At 46.9% G+C, this 24,716-nt stretch overlaps 1 protein-coding gene across 2 annotated transcripts in view; it reads right to left on the bottom strand.

The window, feature by feature from the left end:
• The window catches only part of ARL6 (ARF like GTPase 6), a 54,236-nt gene that overhangs the window by 3,557 nt on the left and 25,963 nt on the right, over positions 1-24,716 (bottom strand). For both annotated transcript variants that reach the window (XM_068099041.2, XM_068099047.2), the window contains exons 5-6: positions 1,185-1,279; positions 827-956 (exon numbers count right to left, since the gene is read on the bottom strand). In XM_068099041.2, the coding sequence (XP_067955142.1) occupies positions 827-956; positions 1,185-1,279 (225 nt within the window). The remainder of the gene's footprint in view (positions 1-826; positions 957-1,184; positions 1,280-24,716) is intronic.

Here is a 24,716-nt window from a genome sequence, read left to right as displayed (position 1 = left end):
ATATTTTGTACTCAAATACCGAGAGACAGACAAACAGACAGGGGTGAAAACATAACCTCCATCCATCTTTGGCGGTGGAGGTAATAAAGAAATAATTACCATAGGGCTCACATAGCCTCCGCACCCTCCCCGAAGGGTTTTCTGGTCTCGCATTGGATACTATTTATGAAAGTGTTTCTGAAATTGAATTTTTCGTTTGCTGCCAGGTTTTGATGACAGTCATTTTTTCCGAAGTAACATGACAGCGATTTCCCAAAGGGAAATGCCAAAATCTGGCCTCTTGCGATGGCCATGTTGTGACATCACAAGTAGAACACGGCATCTCGGTCGAACAAGAGTTGTTCAAGTGAGTTCAACGATTGTGATGTCAGTCATTGCAGCAGCGCTTCCCATCATTGAGGATGAGGATGATCATTCATTCATCATTCGTCCATGATGATTCATCATTCATCATTGAGCATTATGATTTGGAAGGCCTGCATGATAATATAAGCAACAACAGTGATCTATTTTTGGGGCAATTCAGGTGAATTTTTTTTTTTTTAAGATGATTTGGAAGTTACACAGTGCAATGTTAATATTCTCTTGATGGATATTGTAACTTTGATTTGCTGTAGAAATTAGCATCAGCAAAATGGACTGTGTTTGCAGTTTAAATTGTTACTCCAGGCCACCAGTTGTTGGTGTAGGACCTACGCTTATCGGGTAAGGCATGTGCAGGCTGTATACAGAAAAACGCACGCATACATTTTTATTCATGGAACAAATGTCTTCTCCCATTACATGGCCAAACCTTAAAAGATCTCCATTTTCAACCTCGGTTTACCATATGTGCCAAGGACTGTCGGAGAGAGAAGACAGTCCCAGCATTTGAGTGCAGGACATGGGGCTCAAGCTTTCTGCTTTGTCTGACTTGTTTGCAAATACTAGGAGAGGAACACGGCGTGTATATATCCCTGCACACACAGTCAAGAAAGCAATCATTTACTAAAGACAAACAGAGATTATCAGACCGGGGGATAAATTATCGAAATAATAATTTTTTAATTATATGTGTAACAAATGTTTGTTCTTGTGTCTTTTAGAGGGTTAATTGGCTTGAACACTGCCTGCAACAAGGCCCAAGCATCCCAAAGGATTAACCAAAACAGAAGGTAGCGGTGTGAATCCACTGTGGTGCTTACCTGGGTGTTGGAGCAGAGACTCCAGTTCATGACGGGCCACTGGGAGACGAAGTTGGTCACTTGAGTCCATCACAAACACTACAGCCTGCACAGAACTGAGGACCACAACACCCTGCTTATTCCAGCTGGCTCTTTGTCTCTTTTGTGAAGAAACAAATTGCAGTTACAGTATGATGTGGTGAAGCTGTAGGATTTATTTACTTCAAATGGTCCTGCACAATCCACACAGTTTTAGGAAAAAGGAAAAATGTATACGGCCATGTTTGCAACTACAAAACCGTTCGTTGTGTTGAGACCACTGTAATACAAGCATGTCATCTAAATTAAAGTTTAATGGGGAAATTGTGATTAAACCTAATCGTACTTGACCTCAGATGTCTCCCTTCAACTCTATACGCCATACGAGTGCCTCCGTTAGGTATGTGGGTGGCCGCTAGGTATCACAGATGTGACAGGTGAACATTATATATAATTTCTGTTGGGTAATACAAATCTTCAGGTGAAGAATAGATTTATTGCATAAATGAATTGCACATACAATTGACATCCTCTTTAACTACTTCTGCTGGCTGGAGGAATGCTGTAAATTCGAGCAAATATTTCCATCACAGTGAACTTGCAGTTAAAGTAAATTTGAGATTCCACTAGCTGGAGGAAGGTTCTGTGGAAAAACAAAATGAACATTTTTTTTTCAACTTCAACCTTGAATTTACAGCACTTCTCCCAGTTAGCGGAAGTACTCAGGGGCTTATGCTGGAGTCGGCCATGTTATTGGAAATATTGTTACGTTTATGGAGGGTAGGTAAGAGAATACCATAGGGAAGGTAGGATTGAATAGGAAATAGCATGGACCGTGTGACGTGTAGGAGCATCTCGATGTACTAAGTAGGGAAAATGTACCTTAAGGTTGTGTTTAAATGTTAATCATACAAGGGATAATGACCTGTTAATTAGTAATAGGGCTTAAGGCTAATTTCCCCCTGTGCATGAAACCCTCTGTGGCCATTCCTAACATTTTTTCCAGTACCACCAGTAAAGCAAAACGGCAGCTGGCCAAGTGATTCATGCTCCCGAAACACTTATGGCAAAAGACCCGCCCTGGGAGGCAAAACGTGTATTAGCGATAGTGGTACGTTAGGTAGGGGGAACAGGCCTGGTACGCCACACCCCCCCGAGTGACGCGTCTGGATGACGTGGGCGGAGCGCGAGGCGAGCTCAAAGAAGCAGCTCCGCGATTGGTTCGGGGAGCGAGAGCGCTAGCGGCAGCAAGAAGCTTCACGATTGGTTCTTCGAAGGGAGTGAAGCGGTTGGTCCTTGCCGAACAAGAAGCTTGACGATTCTGGTGTTCCTGAGGAGAGCGTTTGGTGCGGCAATTGTGAAGGAGCTTCAACTGCTGGGGCTCTTTGGTGGGCTGTCTTTCCCTAAACGGTGAAGAAAACGAGGATCGTCTATGTGCTCGCGTCTCGCCTCATTCCCAGGTGCACGCGGTGCCATCGACGCATGGCATTGCCGCCATTTTTTCCAAGCTTCCTGACCTGGTGTCTCCTGATACCACCACTGCCGACCACACCAACCTTCTTTTGGGGACAGCTAAGTGCCGGAGATGGAGCTTTTTATTTTGTTACTTTTCCCCGTGTGCGTGGTTTGTGTGTGTGTCGAGGTCCCTCAAAGTAGAATTGTTACCCCAGCATTTATTTTTGTTATTTTTGTCCGAGCCTTATTTTCTTAGAAACCATTATTGTTGCATTGTTGTTGTTTCGTTCTTGGTTTGGATTTCGGATTAAACCCATGTTTTCGTTTAGTTAAATGCTTTGTGTCTCTTCCATCTCACGCGTGCAATAACCGCCATTATTGGGAGGTCGCCTCAGAAGTTAAGGCTGGTTCGGCTCATCCCTCCAAGGCTGGTGTTAACTATCTACGGACGCGACAATATATATATATACATATTGCATAACTGGACTTTCATTATGCTTTGAAAAAACTGCAAGCTTTGTGGGGAGGGGGGTCCTGCGGAGGATCGGCAGGTGCCTAACGGAAGCCCTGTCCTATATCTAGATGGAAAATGTCATTTATAGGATCATAAGATCAAAAAATGAAGTCCCGACTTGATTGGTTGTGGATTCTTACTCCACTATAGTTCCATATAAATACCTTTTACCTTGTTTCCATGCACCACTCAAACCATGTAATTTAGAAATCTCCGTTTAGACTGTCTAAGGGAAATCACTCGCATTTTATCATGATCCTTACCCAAAGCATTAGGGCATTCAATGTGAAGTAGGCCTGCCAATCAGTTGATGATGCCTGGTGTTGGCTTCATCTCAGTTCGAGCTGAGAGATCTGTTCGAGCCCCTGTCATGCCGTTGAAATAACACCAGGTGGGTTGACTCGGCCTGTTATCATTCCGAGCTCGGCAAAATGAGTACCAGCTTCCTTAGGAAATAAGCCAATCGAGTATCCGGAGTGGTGACCCATCCAGGATTGTATTCCTTAGCCAATGAAACTGCCACGGCACCTCCTATGGGTCTCACGGCGTGAAAGGAATGTTTATTATTGATCAGTTGAGGAGTGTATGGACACATTATTAGTCAAACGAAGGGAAAGACGCCATCTTTTTGCCTACAATTATCCTAATTATTCTTTGGCACCTTTTTAAAGCACCGAGTAGGGGACAGAAGAGAAGAGAGAGGTTTCAAAAGATTAACAATGTTGTTGTAATAAGATGCACACTTGAGGTCTGAAATCGCTATTGGATGAAGACATTTGTCTTAAGCCTAGCAGCACACCTCATACCACGGATTTGACTTGCGATCCTGGGCGTGCTCAAGGCTTTTGAGCCTGAGCATATACAGGGTGTCGCAGAAGTCTGGGCCTTTAAGAAAAAATACACATTTTACTTTTAATTTATGAAATGTTCAAGTCGATTCCCATTAACTTGCATACACGACAATTATTGCATGTATGTTTCTCTGAATGTTGCTTAAGAAGGAAAGAATGATGTCAGCACATTCCTTTCTGAATGTTTTCCTTCAGCTCTACTTATACTGCTTGGCCTCGCGATACAAACCACGGATTTCAGGTCTCCCCAAAGGAAAAAGTCTAGTGGCATTAGATCTGGACTATGTGGGGGGCATTCTACCGACGATAGTGTCCTATCCACCTCATCTACAGGCCACGATGTCCTATCCACCTCAAAGGTATTGTTTCATCCAAGCCGTTTCAGACAGTAGTGGCACAATGTGGCGGTGCCCCCATCCTGTTTAAACGACACCTTTCTAAATCACGCTAAAGGCATACAATCCAAAAAGTGAACCAAAACCTCTTGTAACATAGTGAGGTAGCTAGCACCGGAAGCCTTATCTTTGTAAATGTAGGGCCATAGCAGAACTTCGCCATGAATAGCACACGACACCACAATTCTAGGATCATATTGAACATGAGCTTCATCAGTCCAATTAGGATTCTCATCGCTCCAATGTTGGCAATTATGATGGTTTACTCTTCCGGTCGAATGGAACGAGGTTTCATCGCTGACGATGATCTCAGATAATAATGTTGGTTCCAAATCAAGTCTATGAATTACCCACCCACAAAATTCCCTACGTCGGTCGGCATCATCTCTATGAAGAGCTTGGACAAAGTTAACTTAAACGGGTCATACTTGTTTGCCTTTAACTTCTTGACTAATTCGCTTCTTGACTAATTTTTTCTCAACGATTTATTTGGGCTTCCAGCAACCACTGCAAGAATATTTTCAGAATTAGTGCCATATGTAGAGAAGTTGGATGACAAGCACGAGGTTTATTAGCAATTCTTCCAGTCGCTTGTAACACTATACTGACGATTCGATGACTTGGCTTTGGCTTCTCAGGGTGTTTTTCATGGAATAACTGGCATGCCTCCCGATGGCCTTTTCTGGAAAAATGGAGTGCAACACAAGTTACACCTTCGATTTCTTGGTATAATAAGCCATGAGGGTATTTTATTTACCTGCAATATAAATAAATAGCACCACAAAGCAGGCGTAACCCCTCAGCCCATGCATGGTGAAAGGAAGCCGTGGGGGCCATATTGAAAATCGCAGCGTGCCCATTTTCGAAACGCACTTTCCTCTACTCAACCCCAACACACACTGCAAACATGGATTTAATTGGACAAGCCGTTCTGCTCGAAATTGACGGAAACCAATTTCAAGATGGCTACCGTGGCGGCCATATTGAAAATCGCAGCGTGCCCATTTTCGAAAGTAACCTTCCTCTACTCAGCCCCAACACACACTGCCAACATCTTACTATAATTCACCAAATGTCTGTCTGTCTGTTCGAAGGTACCGTAAAAACTTCTGAACCGATCGCTAAGATAATTTGGGTGGGTAATCCTGAGATCTCCAGGAGTAAAATAGGCTATTTAGTTTTCCCAATTTCAGCTTTGGTCTCCAGCATTCTCAGGTTTGGTCTCCCGCATAACATTCGCGTTCGCATAACGTTCATTGTGACGAAGTTCTCATTGTGACGATGTTGTGACGATGTATGTGTTCACGGTGGTGTTTGACGTGATGGTGTGAACGTAATTTCGTAATGTTTTTCGTTTCGTAATCCTTTAATGAACGTTTAATGTTTAATGAACGTTTAATGTTTAATGAATGTTTAATGCCTTGGACTTCGGCTTCCGGTCTTGACGGCGAGGTTTCTTTTATTCGCAGCTGTCCACGCTCTCCATCGAAATCGAAGTTAAGTAATTGTTCCCATTTGTATTTTCGTTAAAACTGTATTTATTTTATGGTGTTTGTACCTATAGTGTGTCCCTAGGAAGATTCTCGGTGTAAATCTTTCATACCTGTATAGAAAATCGTGTTAATTCGTGTCGTGTCTTTTGAGGCCTTGTACTTGTAGGCTACCGTGTCCGACCTTGAGGCTTTGTTTTTCTCTCAGCGGTCCGTCTTTTGTGCTCCAATAACTTTAGTTCTCTGTTTTTCCCAGTCTTTTCACCCCATAGCCTACTTCCTTGTTTAAAATCTCAACTCAAAAAAATAAATAAAAAAAACCCCCCAAAAAAATATTTTCTTCTCTGTTCTTATTCGTTGTTCTTATTCGTTCATTCGTTGTTCTTATTCGTTCGTTCGTTCTTCGACCACGTGTTTCTCCTCCATTTCCCCAGATAGTTTTCACTGCTCAATTTAAAAAATGTTCAAACTTTCCCCTGATGTACTGTATTCTGTCATATATAATAACACCTTTTTCTTCTTCTTCTTTAAAAGGTTGCTTTCGATTTGATCACAAAATCTATTCATCCCCCAAAAAAATTCCATCTCTTACAGTGCCTCTTTTCTACATTCCCTAAACTCTCCTGCACTCCACCCCCTCCCCCCCCCCCCCACCCCCTTCAGCGTCCTCAAATGTATTTTTAACTCGAAGGTCACAAGAAACTCATTTTGCTATAAATGTTCGTTTCCCATTAATCGTACATTTTCCAAAATCCAATCTCACCCCCCCCCCCTCCAAAACTTCCCCATCACCCCTCCCCTCCAAATCTTCCCCATCACCCATCCCTTTCAAATCTTCCCCCTTTTGTCTCCCCTCCAAATCCTCCCCAACACCCATCCCTTTCAAATCTCCCCCCTTGCCCCTTCCCTCCTAAACTCCACCCACACCCCTCACCTCCAAGACTCCCCCTCACCCCTCCACTACTAGACTCCCCCCTCACCCCTCCCCTCCAAATCTGCCCCATCTCCCATCCCTGCTCATCCCTTTCAAATCCCTCCCCTTGTCCCTTCCCTCCTATACTCCCCCCTAACCCCTCCCCTCATAAACTCCCCCCTCACCCCTCCCCTTCAAATCTCCCCACCCTCATTTCTTCTCCATTCCCCCCCTCTCACCCCTCCTCCTCAAAGCGTCCTCCCCGCTTCTTCCCCCTTCCAACTCTCACCTCCATCTCCCCGAACCTCCTGCTTCGCTCTTCCCCCTCCTCAAATAACACCTCATTGTGCCTCACCCAATCACCATCAAACCTTTTGTCCACCCCATCCTTCCCTTTCTCAGAGCTATTCTGAAATCTCTGACACCTTCAACAGCTCTCCCTACCTCTTCCTCCTCTTCCACATCTTACCCTACCCCTCCTCCCCCCTGTTCTGTATCCGACGCTCCCCCTTCCTCTTCATTAACGGTATGGACCTCAAACATCCGGGGCCTTCGTTTAAACTTAACTGATCTCTCCATACAGGTTGCTTCTGACAAACCAGACGTGATCTGCCAAACAGAAACCTTCCTCCTTCATGATGTCTCTGATTCCTTAGTATCTCTCCCGGGTTACTCCCTCCTCCGGTATGATAGACCTGAGCCTCGTCCTGGAGGTGGGGTTGCTATCTTTATCAATAACTCTCTTTCTCACTCGCCCTGCACTGCCCTCTCTCCACCTCACCCCCAGGAATACCTCTGGCTACGGCTTCCCCTTCGCTCCCACCTCTTGTTCATATGTGTGTTGTACCGTCCACCAAACAGTGATGACTCCATCTACATCTCGCTGTCTGATAATATGGACCAACTTCTATCTACCCATCCCAACTCTCTCTTCCTCATATGTGGTGATTTCAATTGTCACCATGCCAGTTGGCTGGGTGTGGGTACCTCTCTCACCAGCCATGGCTCTTCAGCAAAGGACTTATGCGACTCACTGGGACTGACATAATCAGTCAAATTCCCGACCCGGATCTCAGTGAACGGAGCATCTTCTCTTCTGGACTTGGTTATGACTAACTTCCCTGAAAATGTCTGCTGCTCTTCTTCTGCTCCAATCGGCTCATCTGATCATGTGCTTGTTAAAGTGGACATCTCTCTGACCATTCGCAGGGAGCCTCCTCAGTGTCGACGAGTCTGGCATTTCACTCAGGCCAACTGGCACGGTCTTCAAGCAGCCATCAATCATCTGGACTGGTCTCCCATCTCTACCACCTCTGACATCAACTCATCCTGGGAATTCTTCCAAAGTAAATTGCTCTCTCTCATGCACAGATTTATCCCATCTCGACTTCAGTTGTCATACCCTTCCTCCCGTCCATGGTACACGGAATCTTGTGGTGAGGCTTTTGCCCAGAAACAACTTGCCTTCGTCTCCTGGAAAGTAAATCCAATGGAAGGAAATCTCATTTCCTTTCACAAAGCCCGAAACAAGTGTGTGTCCACCCTCAGGAGAGCCAGGGAACAATATCTCTCCGTTCTCAAGACCGAACTCTCTTCTCTGTCTCCCTCTTCCAAATCCTGGTGGCATCTGGTCAAATCTGTTTCTGGTGTTTGTTCCCCCTCCATCCCCTCCCTCACCTCAAACGGCTCCACAGGTGACTCCACACGTGAAAAAGCTGAATGCCTCAACTCTGTGTTTGCCTCTAAATCTTGTGTCCCAAACCCAACCCTTTCTGTACCCACCGTACCCAGTCGTACCCAGCTGCTCCTGGACTCTGTGTCCTTTCCTCCTGACAAGGTGGAAAAGTTTCTGTCAACCCTCGACTCTGATTCTGCAACTGGACCTGACGGCATCAACCCACGGGTCCTAAAATCCTGTTCTTCCGCTCTTTCACTCCCTCTCTCTGTTCTCTTCACCCTCTCTTTTGCTCAAGGTCAACTGCCATCTGCTTGGAAATCAGCCAACATCACCGCTTTACACAAAAAAGGTGCAAAAACAGATCCTAACAACTACAGACCAATCAGCCTTCTCCCAATTATCAGCAAAGTCATGGAATCCATCATTGCTTCGGATATGAAATCTTTCCTCTTCTCCAATGGCTTGATCTCTGATCATCAATTTGGTTTCAGACCAGGTCACTCTACTCTGGACATGCTGCTTCTGCTGTCTCAACAATGGATGGAGGTCCTCAATGCCAAACAGGAAATTAGAGCTGTCTCCCTCGGCATACGTGCCTTCGATACGGTCTGGCACCCCGCTCTGCTCACCAAACTCTCCTCCTTTGGTATCCATGGAAATCTCCACGCATGGCTGGCAGACTTCCACTCTAGTCGTAGTCAACGTGTGGCCCTGAATGGATTTCTCTCATCTCCTCCTCCTGTTCAGGCTGGAGTTCCCCAAGGCAGTGTTCTGGGCCCTGTGCTTTTTCTGGTCTTCATCAATGATCTCTCCCACTCTCTTGAAAATCCTCTCTATCTCTTTGCTGATGACTCAACTCTCTACCGCACCATTCCTCATCCCTCAGATCGGCAGTCTGCAGCCTCCTCACTCTCTGCAGACCTGGACAAAATCACTGACTGGGCAAACAAGTGGAACATGTCTTTCAATCCTGACAAAACTCACACTCTTACGATGTCTCTCCGAAAAGACCGACTGGACAACCCTCCCCTCCACTTTCTGAATAATCCTCTCCAAGAAGTTCCGTCACTCAAGCTTTTGGGTCTCACTATCTGCCATGATCTTTCCTGGGAAAACCACATTTCAAATCTGGCCTCCAAAGCCAGTCGCTGACTGGGCATCCTCCGTCGTGCGAAGTCCTTCCTTGGCACACCTGAGCTCCTCACCACATACAACGCTTTCATCCGCAGCTCAATGGAATACTGCTCTCCCCTCTGGTCTGGTGCTCCTGCCTCACACCTAGATCGTCGTCATGCTGTTGAAACCAAAGCGTTCAGAATCATTGGAATCTCCCGTGATGAAGCTACCTCCGAGGGCCTTTCACTTACTCACCGCAGGCAGGTTGGTGGTCTTTCTATCTTCTACCGACTCTTCTCTGGCCTTGCTCCTCCAGCTCTCTCTGGGCTCTGTCCCCCAAATATTCCTAAAGGTCGCACAAGATCTGCCTGTAACCCTCTTATGGTTAAAATGCCAAAATCAAGACTCTCTGCTCACCTTCACTCTTTCATTCCTCTTTTCTCCCGCCTCTGGAACAAACTCCCCCACTCCCTTCAATCCCACTCCTCCCTCCAGGTCTTTAAAACAGCTGTTCACCACCATCTCTTATCTTCCCCCATCCAAAACTTTGACCTTTTCTACCCCCGCTAATTTCACCCCAAATCCTCTTTTTTGAAATACCAACTTATTTCCTGGAAGTCCTTGGTGTCCTTGTGTTTATACTTCTCCCACCCCCCACCCGCTTCCCACGCCGCCTCCCCCCAAGCCCTCTCCCTCCCACACATTCCCGATGTCCCTCACAAATGTTGTGTTTATGTGCTTCCCCTTCTCTCCCCATCTTGTCTACCGCTCCCCTTTTTATATACTTTGGTTCTTTGTCTGTTTGATTTGTTTGTGTGATAAATGTTAGCTCTTTCACGAGCCTCGATTATGGATACAAAAAAAAAAAAAAAACGCTCTTCGATGTCCGGGGCCGCACGCACGCTACACTGGACGGGCCAGCGTGTACCTTGCCCTTCGCCGTCAGGCTCAGGTAAACCGCTGAGCCCCATCATAAACATACAACATATACATATACACACACATACATACATATACACACACACACATACAAACATATACACACACACACACATACACATATACACACACACACACATACACACACACACACACACACACACATATACATATACACACATACATACATATATACACACACACACACACACACACACACACACACACACACACACACACACACACACATACACACATACATACACACACACACACACACACACACACACACACACACACACATACACACATACATACACACACACACACACACACACACACACACTTAGTGTGAAATTTATTATTATCTTGCTATAATTCACCAAATGTCCGTCTGTCTGTCTGTTCGAAGGTACCATAAAAACTGCTGAACCGATCTCAACGATATTTTGGGTGGATAATCCTGGGATCTCCAGGAGTAAAATAAGCTATTTAGTTTTCCCAATTTCAACTTTAGTCTCCAGCATTCTCAGGTTTGGACTCCCGCATAACATTCGCGTTCGCATAACGTTCATTGTTCTCAGTGTGACGATGTGGCTTTCCCGGGTGCCGCACAAACGGCTGCACCGATCGCTGCACAGCTGCATCGATCGGACTCGGTGACCTCGGACAAAGACCTTTTATAAGGACATGGGTTGAATCCCTGCTTGAGAGAATTCCAAACCCCTAACCCGCCATCACGGCTGTTTCTCCAACTTACAATCCTACGAGATATGCGGAAAGGACGACCCAAAACCAATATAAACATCATTCGTATATAAACATCATTAAAAGTAAATAATGACCTCGGCCAAAGTTCAAACAACGGTTAATCTCTACATGAGAGAATGCCACATAGCTATTTGGGCAGTGTATATGCTAACAGATCGCTGTCTCCATCGATCTTGCCAAGGCCGTAACACCTATCGGCTCAAAATCCTTTTACCTGTTGATTTGGAAGTTTCTACAATGAAGGAAACATGTATCGGGAGTACATACGATATCGGGAGTACATACAACATCGGGAGTACTAACTGCACGCGTCTTCAGTATCAAGCTTAAATCTGTCATGGCGGATCTGAAGAGCGGAATGGTTGGAGAAGTGGTGGGCTACTTCGGCATGAAGGAGGATCAGAAACGTGGACTCCCACACTGCCACATCCTGCTGATACTTGCTACCGCATGACGTTATTTTCCTGGGTGCCACACAAAATGCTGCACTGATCGAGATTTAACGGATGTTTATATAAATCATTTAAAAGAAAAAAAGCCTTCAATTTCTCATATTTAGTCTTTTCATTTGGGCCTTCCAATTGAAGCCCCGCCCGTAGGGCGGGTACCTCTGGTAGTGGATTTAATCGGACAAGCCATGCTCCTTGAAATTGACGGAAACTAATTTCAAGATGGCTACCGTGGCGGCCATATTGAAAATCGCAGAGCGCCCATTTTCGAAAGGAACGTTCCTCTACTCAACCCCAACACACACTGCAAAAATTGATTTAATCGGACAAGCCGTTCTCCTTGAAATTGACAAACCAAAAGTTGACGGACGCCCGGACGCCCGCCTGGACGACATCCCTGACGACAATACTCCTTAGCCCATTGGGCTGAGGGGTGAAAACCGATATAAAAAACGAGTTCATTTAACTTTAAAAGTAAAATACCTATTTTTTCTTCTGGGTGCAGACTTCGGAGACACCCTGAAAACCTATCGGTTTTCACTCAAAGCTTACTGAGAAAGAACCACCCACATTCATCAAAAACACCCACTCAGTCGGGAGCCTTTCACTTAGCACGGATAGACAATATACTGTAGAGGTGGGCTGCAGGAGAACTCGTGTAGGGGCAGCTCTGTTTTAAACCTAGGTTGAGCATTCCACAGAAACACGGTATTAGAAATGTCTGTTGAATCACGATATACCGATGACCAGAATATTTTCAGTTTTTGACAAAAATCTTCACATTTGGGTGGAACATTATGAACAAATAGTACATTGTACTATAACAATACTGCTCTACCCTGGGGTAAAACATAAAGTATTCCTTTCATTTTTGCATGTGTGCTTGCATTAAGCCATAATATTAGAGGATTCATAATTGTTGTGAAGAGTATATGCATACATACATACATACATATGTGTATGTATATATATATACTGAAACGCAAAAGAAACTTACCACTTGTTTGAAATGTAATAAAATTGTAACAGTTCAAAATAAAACAAACCAACAATTGCTAATTGAAACATTGGCATTTTATTGATGACATGTCATGTTTTTGACCAAGATACACCATCTCATCAGTTTGTTCTACAGTACAGAACAGCACAGGGTGCAATGTCAGTCCCCTTTCAATAGCGTGTGTGGCCACCATTGTTTTGGATACAGGCAGTGCAACGTCGGCGTATACTGCCTACCAGTCTTTGGATGGATTGCTGCTGGATTCTGTCCCACTCAGTCCTCAATGTCTGAAGCAGCTCTGCCCGTGTCCTGGCCCTGCCAACTACGCGTCTCCCAAGCTCATCCCACAGGTGCTCTATGGGATTCAGGTCAGGGGAGAGCGCGGGCCACTGCATGGTGTTGATGTTCTCGCCTTGGAGAAATGCAGTGGTAAAGCGAGCAGCATGGGGACGAGCGTTGTCATGCTGAAAGGTTCTCAGTTCTGGGTGGTCTAGCAGGAATGGCAGCAGATGAGGTCGCAAGATGTTATCCACATACCGCTGGGCGTTAAGATTCCCATCCACAACCACCAGTGGCGTCCTGTACCGGCCTGATATGGCGGCCCACACCATCACACTTGGGCCACCCCACCTATTGGCTTGACGCACGCAACAATCGGCATATCGCTCGCCAGTTCTTCTCCAGACACGCTCACGCCCATCAGGACTGTCCACACAGAACCTTGACTCATCGCTGAAAGCGACCTCGTTCCACTGCGACAAGGTCCACCGCAGATGCTGCTGGCACCATCTCTGTCGGTTGCGGCGATGGGCAGCCGTCATCACGGGGCCTCTGTATGGTGTTCTGGCAGTCAGACCATAGTCATGCATTCGTCTTCGTGCAGTATCATTGGAGATCCGTGGGTTTGCACGCCCCGGAGTTTCTGCCGCAGTGCGGGATGCTGGACGGAATCGATCCCGCAGGTGACTTCGGACCATCTGCCTGTCCTGCCTTGCAGTGGTGACTCTTGGCCTCCCTGATCGAGGTCTGTCATCTGCAGAGTTGTGGAGGGTGTCTCTGTCCACCAGGGCCGATATCGTCTGGTGTGAACAGCCAAGGCGACGTGCCACCTCACGGTAGCTCAGTCTGCCTTGCAGCATGCCCAGGGCACGCTGCCGTTGATCCCTTGACAATCGTGGCATGTTGATTGAAATGCCCATTTTGCACTGGCCTTTTTAAAGCCAATATCAAGACATCACGTGCAGCTCATTAAAATCATCCCGTACCCCTTGGCTAATCACTGACAGTCAAAACGGCTGTTCAACAGCTGTGCTATGAAGTGACCATTGAAGGTTCAAGTGACCATCCGTGACCGTTTTGTCTGACAGTAAGGACACTATTGTCCACAAATAAGTTCACACATTTACTACACGCAGTGTTATTGTTGATATTTAAATGTTTCAAAGGTGGTAAGTTTCTTTTGCGTTTCAGTATATATATATATATATATGTATATATATATATATATATATATATATATATATATATATATATATATATATATATATATATATATATATATATATATATATATATATATATATTAGGGTGGTCCTCAAATGTAAACATTAACTTTTCTAAAGTGCTTTTCCATTTTTTTATTACACCTGTAGAGAGAACAAATTGGGTAAAATTTCATTTCATTTTGAAAACTTTTACCACTGTCACATACAACACAACAACAACATGCATTTTAAGGCCATGTTCCCTGCTAGAGCGGGGGTTAGCCTTGCGGTCCCCATGACAATCTTCTCCATTTTGCCCTATTTTCTGCATCTCTCCTTGTTAACCCCCTTGCCCGCATTTCTTCTTCCACCATCTTTAGCCAAGTCTTTCTCGGTCTTCCCCGTCCTCTACTTCCTTCTACATTAACTTCCATCACTCTTCTCAACCAGTCACTTTCATCCTTCCTCAACACATGACCAAACCATCTCAACCTGTTCCTCTTCACAGCATCAATCACAGGCAATATTCCCATCATCTTTCGCAATTCATCATTTGTCTTCCTCTCTCTCAACGATACTCCGCACATCCATCGAACCATTCGCATTTCCACCCTTTCCAGCCTTCGTTGCTGCTCTACGTTCATTACCCATGTCTCGCTCCCATAAATCATAACACTTCTCACACATGCAGCATACACCTTTCCCTTCAGCTTCAGCGACACTCTCCTCCTCATCAGCACGCCACTCAGTTCCCGAAACTTCTTCCATGCACATCTCACTAGAGCAACCGTTGCCGAGTCTGATCCACCTTCTCCATTCAACATGTCTCCGAGGTAGCAAAATGTTTTCACACCTTCCAGCTTCACGCCGTCTCCAAGATCCAACTCAACATTTCCTCCATCTGCAGCTCCCTCTGTGCACACCTTACATTTGAATGTAGCTGCCACACTGGTTAATGACCCTCTCAGACCACTACATTTTTGATGAACCCACTCAGCACACATTGTACATTGAATGGAGTTCACTCCGACCCTGCTAATGTCACATGGCCCCTGCTAATCTGCTAATCAGCACTATACAGAAATTATTTCGGTTTGTTTCAGTTATGATGGCGAGTGCAAGTACTTCAAGAAGAGCAACCAGAAAAAAGAACCATGTGTGGCTGATAGGCTGCCATATTGAAAAACTACCAGAAACTCGGCTCCCATCTTGGCAAGAGATTCTGCAGCGATACTTTAAGCTACATCATGCTGAGAAATTGGATATAAGCAGTGCCGCAACAACTGTTGTTCGTGAGACATTATGCATCTGGGAGAAAGCACGGATCCCCACTGCAGATGAGCGGAATATCATTGCAAAACTAGAGAGAAAAGTAGAACAATACAGATCCATCCTGAAAGGAAAGAGCCGGCGATCTGTCCCTCAGATAAAGAAAGAAGAGCAGTTTCAAACCGGTCTACGTGACTTATTTGACATTGCTCATGTTGATGTCCTTGATCTGATCAAAATACCAGAGGACCGTGAATTCCTTAAGGCACAACGGGAGCCAGGTCGACGGGGCTTTATGGTTGGTGTTGACAAGGTGCTAGCAGGAAAAGAGGAGCGGACACATCAACACGACAAGGTGTTGACTGAAAGAGAGCAGCATGAAAAAGAGAAGAAAGCAGCCCGAGAGGAGACTCTTGAGCTAGCATCATCAACAGACAGCAGTGCTGAAGCCAGTGATCATGATGACTCTGGTGTTCTATCTGCTTCAAACAGGCAGAGCCGAAAGCGTGCAAGTAGCATTGTTACACCGGACCTAACAGCAGCTCTCGAACGCACCAAGGTTAGCGATCGATCAGCTGTTCACATCTTGTCAGCAGCAGCTTCTGCTCTGGGACACGACCCTTCAGAGTTGGCCATCAACCACACATCGATCAGGAAATCCAGGCGGATCCAACGGAAGACAATTGCAGGTGACATCCAGGCATCCTATGCTCCAAACACAAGTCTGGTGGTTCATTGGGATGGCAAGCTCCTTCCAGACGATGGGACTAAAAAAGTTGATCGCCTTCCTGTCATTGTCAGTGACCCACAAGGAACTGGAAAGCTTCTGGGTGTGCCAAAGCTGCCAGCAGGAACTGGACTAGCAACAGCTGCTGCTGTTATGCAATGCCTAGAAGAATGGCATTTGCAAGACATGGTGGCAGGTATGAGCTTTGACACGACAGTCAGCAACACTGGTTCAGCACTTGGTGGGTGCACTATTTTGCAGCAAAAGCTTGGACGACCACGATTACATTTTGCATGCCAGCATCACATTCTGGAACTAGTGGTAGAGGCAGCAATGGCAGCATTCAAACCATTTCTTGGTCCATCAAAAGGACCTGAGATAGCCGTCTTCAAGCATTTCCAGTCAAACTGGAATTCCATTGACCAAAGCAAGTTTAAGCCAATGATGCCTGATGACCTGGACTCTGTAGTTTCAGGTGTATTTTAAAGTTGCAAAGAAGATGTCGTTTCATTCTGCATCCAGAAACTGGAATTGGGCCAACTACGAGATGACTACCGTGAACTTCTTGAGTTGACTATTATTCTGTTTGGTGAGCGTCCTCCGAGAGGATTCAGGTTCATGCAGCCAGGAGCCATGCATCGGGCAAGATGGATGGCCTGTGTGATTTATGGAATCAAGATCTACTTGTTCCGTGATCAGTTTCGACTGACCCCAAAGGAACTCACTGGCATAAAGCGTTTTACAGCATTTGTTGGAGCAGTGTATACCAAAGCCTGGTTCAGCGCTCCATCTGCCATTGGTGCTCCCGCTGGAGACCTAGCTCTCTTAAAAGCACTCATTTTCTATCCTGATTCAGTGATTGCCGAAGCCACCAGCAAAAAGCTTTCCAATCACTTGTGATACCTCAGCGAAGAACTGGCAGGACTTGCTCTGTTTGATGATAGTGTTGAGCTTGATGTCAAGCGAATGATAGTAGCTGCTCTTAAAGAAGAATGCCAAGAGAATCCTCAACCACGGGTACATGTGGATCTTACAGCAAAAGAAGCCATCGCTGCCAAGACTGTTGCAGATTTTGTTACTTCTGCCTCACTGCGAATTTTTACTGCATTCAAAGTCAATACTGATTTCCTAGAAAAGGACCCTGGTGAGTGGGCCGATGACCCATCATTTCAGTCATCACAGCAAGTATTGCGTGGTATTGCCACTGTCAACGACTTTGCAGAACGTGGTGTAGCATTAATACAGGACGACAATCAAGTCTTGACAAAGGATGAACAGCAGCGCCAGTACCTGTTGCAAGTTGTTGAGTGGCATCGCCATCAGTTCCCCGACGCAAAGAAGATAAGGAGGAAATAATTTACCACAGAACTTATAAATGAGGAATCAATGGTCTGGAGGACTCTTACTCTGTGTGTTTATGATGATTGTCATACATTCTTACTGATTTGGGATTACATCTGAGTGTTAGTTTATTAAAAACAATTTTGTGTGTCGATACTGAAACATTGTAATTTTCAACCCATGTGTGACAGTAGTAAATAAAGTCGTATAGAAACCATCTTTGGCACATTTCATTTTTTCACAATAAGGAACAATTTTAGCAACAAGCACCTGAAAAAAGTCCAATTTTATTTTTTGGTGTACATTTGAGGACCACCCTAATTATATATATATATATATATATATATATATATATATATATATATATATATATATATATATATATATATATATATATATATTGTTACGGACGCGGTTAAGATGTTACTTTGGGCCGAGCGGATGGTCAACCGCGACCGTTACAGGATCCCCGATTGGCCCGACTCCCCCAACGTTGACCAGATCGCACCACAGATATTCAATTTGGAAACCTCTAAAGCGACCGAAAGAGAAGGAAGAGAGAAGAAGACAGAGTACGGAGGAATAACAGGATTTATTATACACACAAGCAAAAAGAAGGAGCGATCAAAGTTATTTACAAGCAATGGATGGAAGAAGCAGTCACACAGTGAATCGTTAGCTTATACTAGTCAATTTACTTAACCCCAGGACAACGATTAGGACAGACGACGTTCACACTTACACGGGGGATATTGCAGGCAGGTATGGCTTGAGGATGGATGGTTGTTTTGGGAGGCAATGGAGGGTCCAGCGTGGATTGCTGCCTGGCGCGTCCTTTTCGTGGCCTGCGGCCCCTTAGCTGCCCCCTTAGCTGCAGCGCAGCTGGTCGCACGATGGCTCGCACACACCTGCTCGTTCAGGCGTCTTCCTTCTCCCCAGCAACAACGAGCGACAGCAAGCAAGAGGACGGGGTCAGAGCAAGAGGGTGGAGTGCGTCCCGCGGCGGCTTATATTGGTTTCCTCACCGAACCTTCGCGCACTTTCTCGGGGGTTCCCGCTCCGCCCTCTCTTAGCCAAACCCCTTGTTCTGGGTTGGATGAGCGGGGCCGACTTACTCCTCCCCCCTATGACGAGGGGGCGACCCGTCTTCTCTAGCCACTCCCCTTGTTCGTAATGGCCGCAAATGGCGAAAACCGGTCAGCAGCTGCAGGTAAGGCGCCGTCACGTTGCACAGCAGTTCAGTACTGCAATAAACGGTTGCTGTCAAAGCTCAAGTGGGGGAATCCCTGGCACTTGAGCTGCCATGGATCATCGGAGGGGCCTACGCTTTATTTCGTTTGATGCAATGCAGAGTCAATCTAGTGGGAAACACATATTTAGCCTACATAGAATAAGGAAATAAACTATTTAAAAAGATATATCGTGGCCTGTGTGTAAGTTTCATGGAATTAACTAGGAGGACGGCTGTGACCATTATTTACATTACGAGGGTGTTACACACAACAAAACCATACTTTTCACATTCGTTACACTTTCTCCAAAATTGTTACACTTCTCAAAACCGTTACACTTCTCAAATTCGTTACACTGCACCCTCCTTTCTTCAGGCCCGTCCTCGGGCCTACAAAACTTTAACTTAGTGTGACACGTAGGTGTAATTCCCTCTACAATTAACCTGACCCTGAGTGTGACAATCTTAAAACACAAATAAGTATGTCCCCCTATTGCATTGCACCCTGTCTAACAGACTCAAGCCCACAGCTAACCGAATTACGGAATTGTTCTCAAACTATACATTTACGGTGGGGAGCATTATTTACAGTGACGTTATTTCTTATTTACAACGCAACCCAGGACCTGTGTTTTTTTTTTCTTTTTAGGGAACAAGAAAAAGAAATTCCTGTTGGGAGGGAGGAGACAGCACGCATTGCATCGATGCACCAGTACCAATACCACCAAAGCACCCAAAAGCACCAAAAGCACCACAAAGCACCAAAAGCACCACTCGGTGCACAGTCACCACGGTTCATAATAAACACAACAAAACAACTGGTGGTGGTCTTCTCTTTCTCTGCTGGGCCGATGTTCTTCCCGACGTCTTCTGGCTTCATGCGGCCTACTTGGAAATAATAAAAAGCACAACTTGTGTTCATTTTTATTTAGGGCCTCAGTGGCCAACTAAGGGTGGTCCACCTGTTTGGCATAGGTGCCGCCTTACCGAGGTCCGCAAGCAAGATTCCCTGGCCACTATGGCCGGTCTCCAACAGAGGTGCCCTGCCCCAGAACCTGGGGTCCATCAAGTGGTACTTGGCCGCAGAACAGCGGTCCATAAAGTGGTACATCAACGCAATGCATGCTGGTTCTGAGAATCTCGTGCGCACAATGGCGGACTCACGCACGCTCCCCTCGGCGCCCAATGGCGCACAGGTCATGTGGGAGACAAAAGGGGGAAGACAAATGAGCGAGGGGTAAGGTCACAAGGGTACACATCAAACAAGGCAATGCATGGCGAAATGCGTACGGAGGGCGAAGTGAGAAAGCTCGTCCCTACCGTACGTCACCCCCCCTGTCACCTACACTACCCTTGCCCTTACCACATATGTACAAAAATCTACACATTTACAAATTAGTCGCTACTGTCACGTCTCCCCATATTTCCCTTATCAAATTCGTCACCACAATCCCTCTAACCAAAATTTGCCATCACCCAATTTCGTCATCAATCCTCATAAGGAGGAAGAGATGGAACACAAAGCACAATGTCACACCCACGTCATGATGCGTCTCACAATCCAAAACATTTGCACATAAAAATAATTAAACATGGCATGGTGTGGAGGTACGTCATCTCAGGTGAGTGGATGCAGATGGTGCGAGGAGATTTTCATCCTAACTACTTTCTAAATGACTTTAACACACTTTACTCTACCCGGGGTCTCTCCCTGCCAATCCATTGGCCAACTTACACTACGGGTTCTAAAAACCAATTCCCATTGACCAAACTGTGGTGCTGCTCAATTTGGGGTCTCACTCCCCCGATTCATCTCCCGGTGCCCTTGCACAATTTCTGGGCTGTGACGTGTAGCTCTCCCAGCAGGTCTACCCACCTGCACACCTCCACCACTGTAGTTGCCACCCGAGCTTACCTAGCTCCTCACCCTAACCTATCTAACTGGGGAAGGCCCCTCCTGGCTCTGTCACCCCTTGGTGCCCTCTGGCACTGGGCTACCCGGGTCCGTCCTCCGGATCCTCGGGCCCCATCCACAACAACTCTACCGGCTCCCAGAGCCCACCTGCGGCCTCACCTGGCCGACATCCTCACAGTGGTGGAGTGCCCAAACCAACTACACACACTAACAGGCTACAGGCCCAGCCATTTCCACAACACTAATGCACCCATCCAAACATCATTCTTCCACCCGCACCACAGATGCCAATATCCAACCACAATTTACCTATACCCTCTACCTAACACTTACACTACCCTCCCCGGGTATTCGTGATGGGGGTCCACTCTTCCCCCATTCACACCATCGCACCATCCATTCCACTCCATAGTTTCCATCCTACTCACTCCACGACCATCCATTCCAATACTCCAAATACTCCACACTACCATTTATTCCATACACCTGTTCTCCATTCACCTGTTGTTGCACACCTGTGGACTCACACCTGGTGCCACCTGCACCCTCCTCCTCTTCCTGGACCAGTTGGTCAACACAACTCACATCACTATCACTCACTCAAACACTGCTCCATCCACCTGTTCAGTTGCACACCTGTGCAATCACACCTTTTAACCATACACCCGGCATCATCTGAACTACCTGTTGCCCTGCTAACTTAGTGCTCCCCGTTTTCCCTTTGAACTAAGCACATACCACGTCATTATCATCCACTCTAATCTACCTGCGTCCCCACTACAGGTGTCATTGTCACTACCTAATCTTAACGTTACCTAATGTCATCTTCGCTAGATCCCTACACACGATATATCCTAACCCACCCGGGCTAGTTTTCACTGCCATCAACCCCATAAACTAGTGCTCCTGTGCCCCCCTCTGTGAGGGATGGTGGATTGGCCATCCCATCACATGGGGCATCGCCTACTACCAATTTGGCACGTCCAATTTCCAACCAATCAAAAATTTCCAATTACTGCCAATTCCATTCACTTTTCTAAATTTCGGATCAAATCACTATCACTATCATCATCATCACAGTCCGCTATATCCTAGCCTCGGTGCGTCATGACATCATTAATCTCGGCTTCGCAAAGCCGAGCAATGAATTCGGGTGGTTTGGTTGCCTGCAGGTTGAATCCGTCCGGCTTTCGGTTCAAGGGAGGTGGTTTGGTCGGGCCGAGATTCCACGCACCATCTCGGCGCGGTACCTTGCGATCCCGGGCCCGATGGCTCAATCTCCCCCGGTCGGAACCCCGTCCCCGCCAGGGGGCACCGTTCCGCTTCCTCCCACTCACCCTTGAACCGGACCGGTCGCCTCGCCCGCCAAGGCCCGGACTCGACCGTGCGGGGCGGGGCCAAGCCCGAATCGGCAACGACGCTTCGAAGAGAGACGACGCAGCTTCGATCCGCGCCGGGCCCTGCATCCAACAAAGCACGCCGCGCCCCGAGTGCTCGCATCGGCTATCCGTCGCTCTAACCGCTAACCCGGTTACCGTCGATGCTTCAACTGCATGCTCACACGCATACACAACCCCTTTCACACTCCCAAAACCCGGCGTTCCAACGCCGTCCGTCCATTCCACCAACGCTCTCCCTGTTACACACCACACCTCTCGCGCACACTCTTGCGTACACCTCGGTCCACACCTCTCCTCCGTTACGTCCTCCGTAACACTCACCATGGGCGTGCACTCTGGCATCCACCCACTAACGCGCTCACATGGGCTCTCCCACACTCGCGCTACTACCAATTCAGGTGTGCTTTCTCGCACACGTTCCACCACCACCTTACTCTCCGTGTCACACTCACCCTCGCACGTACACTCCGTATTGCTCTCACTCCCTGTGTCACATTCCGTACACACCGACGTGCATCCTCGTTCGCACTCAGTTTCACTCCCACACTTTATAACACACCCACTCGCCGACGCACACTCTTTCCTCCCACGGGACCCTTCACCAACGCCCGGATGCTTCCTCGATCCCAAGCGCGCGAAAATTATTTTGTCGCCAAACATCCTCTTACAAAATCTCCCCGCACAATACACAGCACGTCTCACCTTCGGGGTTCTTCTTCCTCCCTGCACCAAAACCTGCAAACTCTTTATTTGGTTGGTGAGCACATCATTATGAGTTGAGCACCGACCTTGTACATATACCATCACCTCCTCCGGCCGCGAGTGGTTTTCTAAGTCCCCGGTCTCTTCAATTTCAATGCCCACTTCCACTTTTTCTTTACTCACCTCGACGACCGTTGGCTTTAATAAAATTCCCTCTACCTCATCGGTCGCCGGCTTTTCCAAACCCCGGGTCGCGATTTCTACCTCCGTCATTGTACCCGCGCTTTCCTCCGCTTCGCTCAACCAGCACTTCTCGACCCGCGTTACCTCCTCGTGCACCCCTGGGACCTTCTCGCCCACCATGCGATCCATGGTCTCCCCGCATCTTTGCATGCGGTCACCCATTCTGTTCGCAATTTTGCCGATTCGCTCCATTTTGCTTCCTAGCCTCTCAAATTTTTTTTCTAATCCCTCACCGGTACCCCTCGCTTCGTCCCTCATTACCCCCAATTGCTCACTCTGAGCCCTCGCTTCGTCCCTCATTACCCCCAATTGCTCACTCTGAGCCCTCGCTTCGTCCCTCATTTTGTCCATAAGGGCCCCCATCATTCTGTTTTCCATTTTTTCACTATCAGCCCTCCTTCTGTCTTCCATTTGTTCCATACTGTCGTTTACTTTCTGCATTTCCACCATGAATTGGGCCATGAAGGCTTGCATTTGGACCGCGCTCATTGGTTCCGTGGCCGTGGCCCCCTCAACCACGTGCGCGAGAGCGCCATTTTGTGCGCCTGATACCCCCTCAACCACACCTTCTTTACTCTCCTCCACCCTTTCCTCCACATACAGTTCCCCGAGGTCCTGGGTCGATTCTACCCCGTCTATCTGTATCTCTCCCACCGGCATCCCGTCGCCTTGACCAGCCATGGCGCGATTTCAAAATTCGGGTTTTGCTTTACAACACAAATTTCCAGCAGCTCGTAATTTTGAGCGCGTTAAGCGCGCTTCGGGTCCGTATCTCACTCCCCGACACCAATTTGTTACGGCCAATAGTACAATTGGTGTTCCAAAATTTGGGCTAAATAAATTTAGTCCCAGGTTCGAATCCCAACTCCTGACTACCAATTTGTTACGGTCCGCGGATTAGATGTTATTTTTACCGAGCGGAGGTAACCGCGGCCGAACAGTTGTTCCCCGACTAAACCCGATTTACCCAAACGTTGGCCGTATCGCGCCACCGCTATTCAATGAGGGAAAAGACTAAGACGACGGATGTGAAGAAAAGGAAGACGAAGGCAAAGAAAGGTTTGAAATACGATTACTATTTATTACTATTTACAGGCTCAAAGTAACCAAGGAGAAGGAAAGATAATAAAATAATATACAGAAGCTTTTAGAGACACAGGGAAAATACTAGCTTATCTAACAGGCTTAATTAATACCCAGGACAGAACAAACAAAGACGACTCACACGGGGAATGATGATAGGAATTGGCTGGAAGGAGAGGAAAGTCCAATTTGTTCAGCAGCACGAATCGGCGCGTTCGGCAGCCGCCGTCCCTTCGCGGCCCTGCTCCAAACTGCCGTCCAGGCCCCAAACGGCTGTCGAGTCTTGTTGCTGCTGTAGACGCTGCTGCTGGCGAGCAAGGTGACGAATAGCAGGCTTTGTGCTTCCCTGGATGATCTTCTGCTTTTGGCCCTCACGACTCAGCCCTGCTCTGACGACCCAGCTCTTTCCTGTCCACCTCACCACGCAGCTCAGCTCAGCCTTTCAGCTCATTTCTTGGACTCATCTGCTTGTCTCTCTTTGGGAGCGTCCCCACGGCGGGTTATATAGGCCCCGCCCTTCACCCTTTTCGAACCTCCCCCAGCATTCT

Source organism: Myxine glutinosa, chromosome 1, assembly GCF_964187855.1.
Source record: "Myxine glutinosa chromosome 1, kmMyxGlut1.1, whole genome shotgun sequence".
Taxonomy (NCBI): Eukaryota; Metazoa; Chordata; class Myxini; order Myxiniformes; family Myxinidae; genus Myxine; species Myxine glutinosa.
Note: the sequence above shows the minus strand (reverse complement) of the source record. Positions and strands in the feature narration are given on the sequence as shown.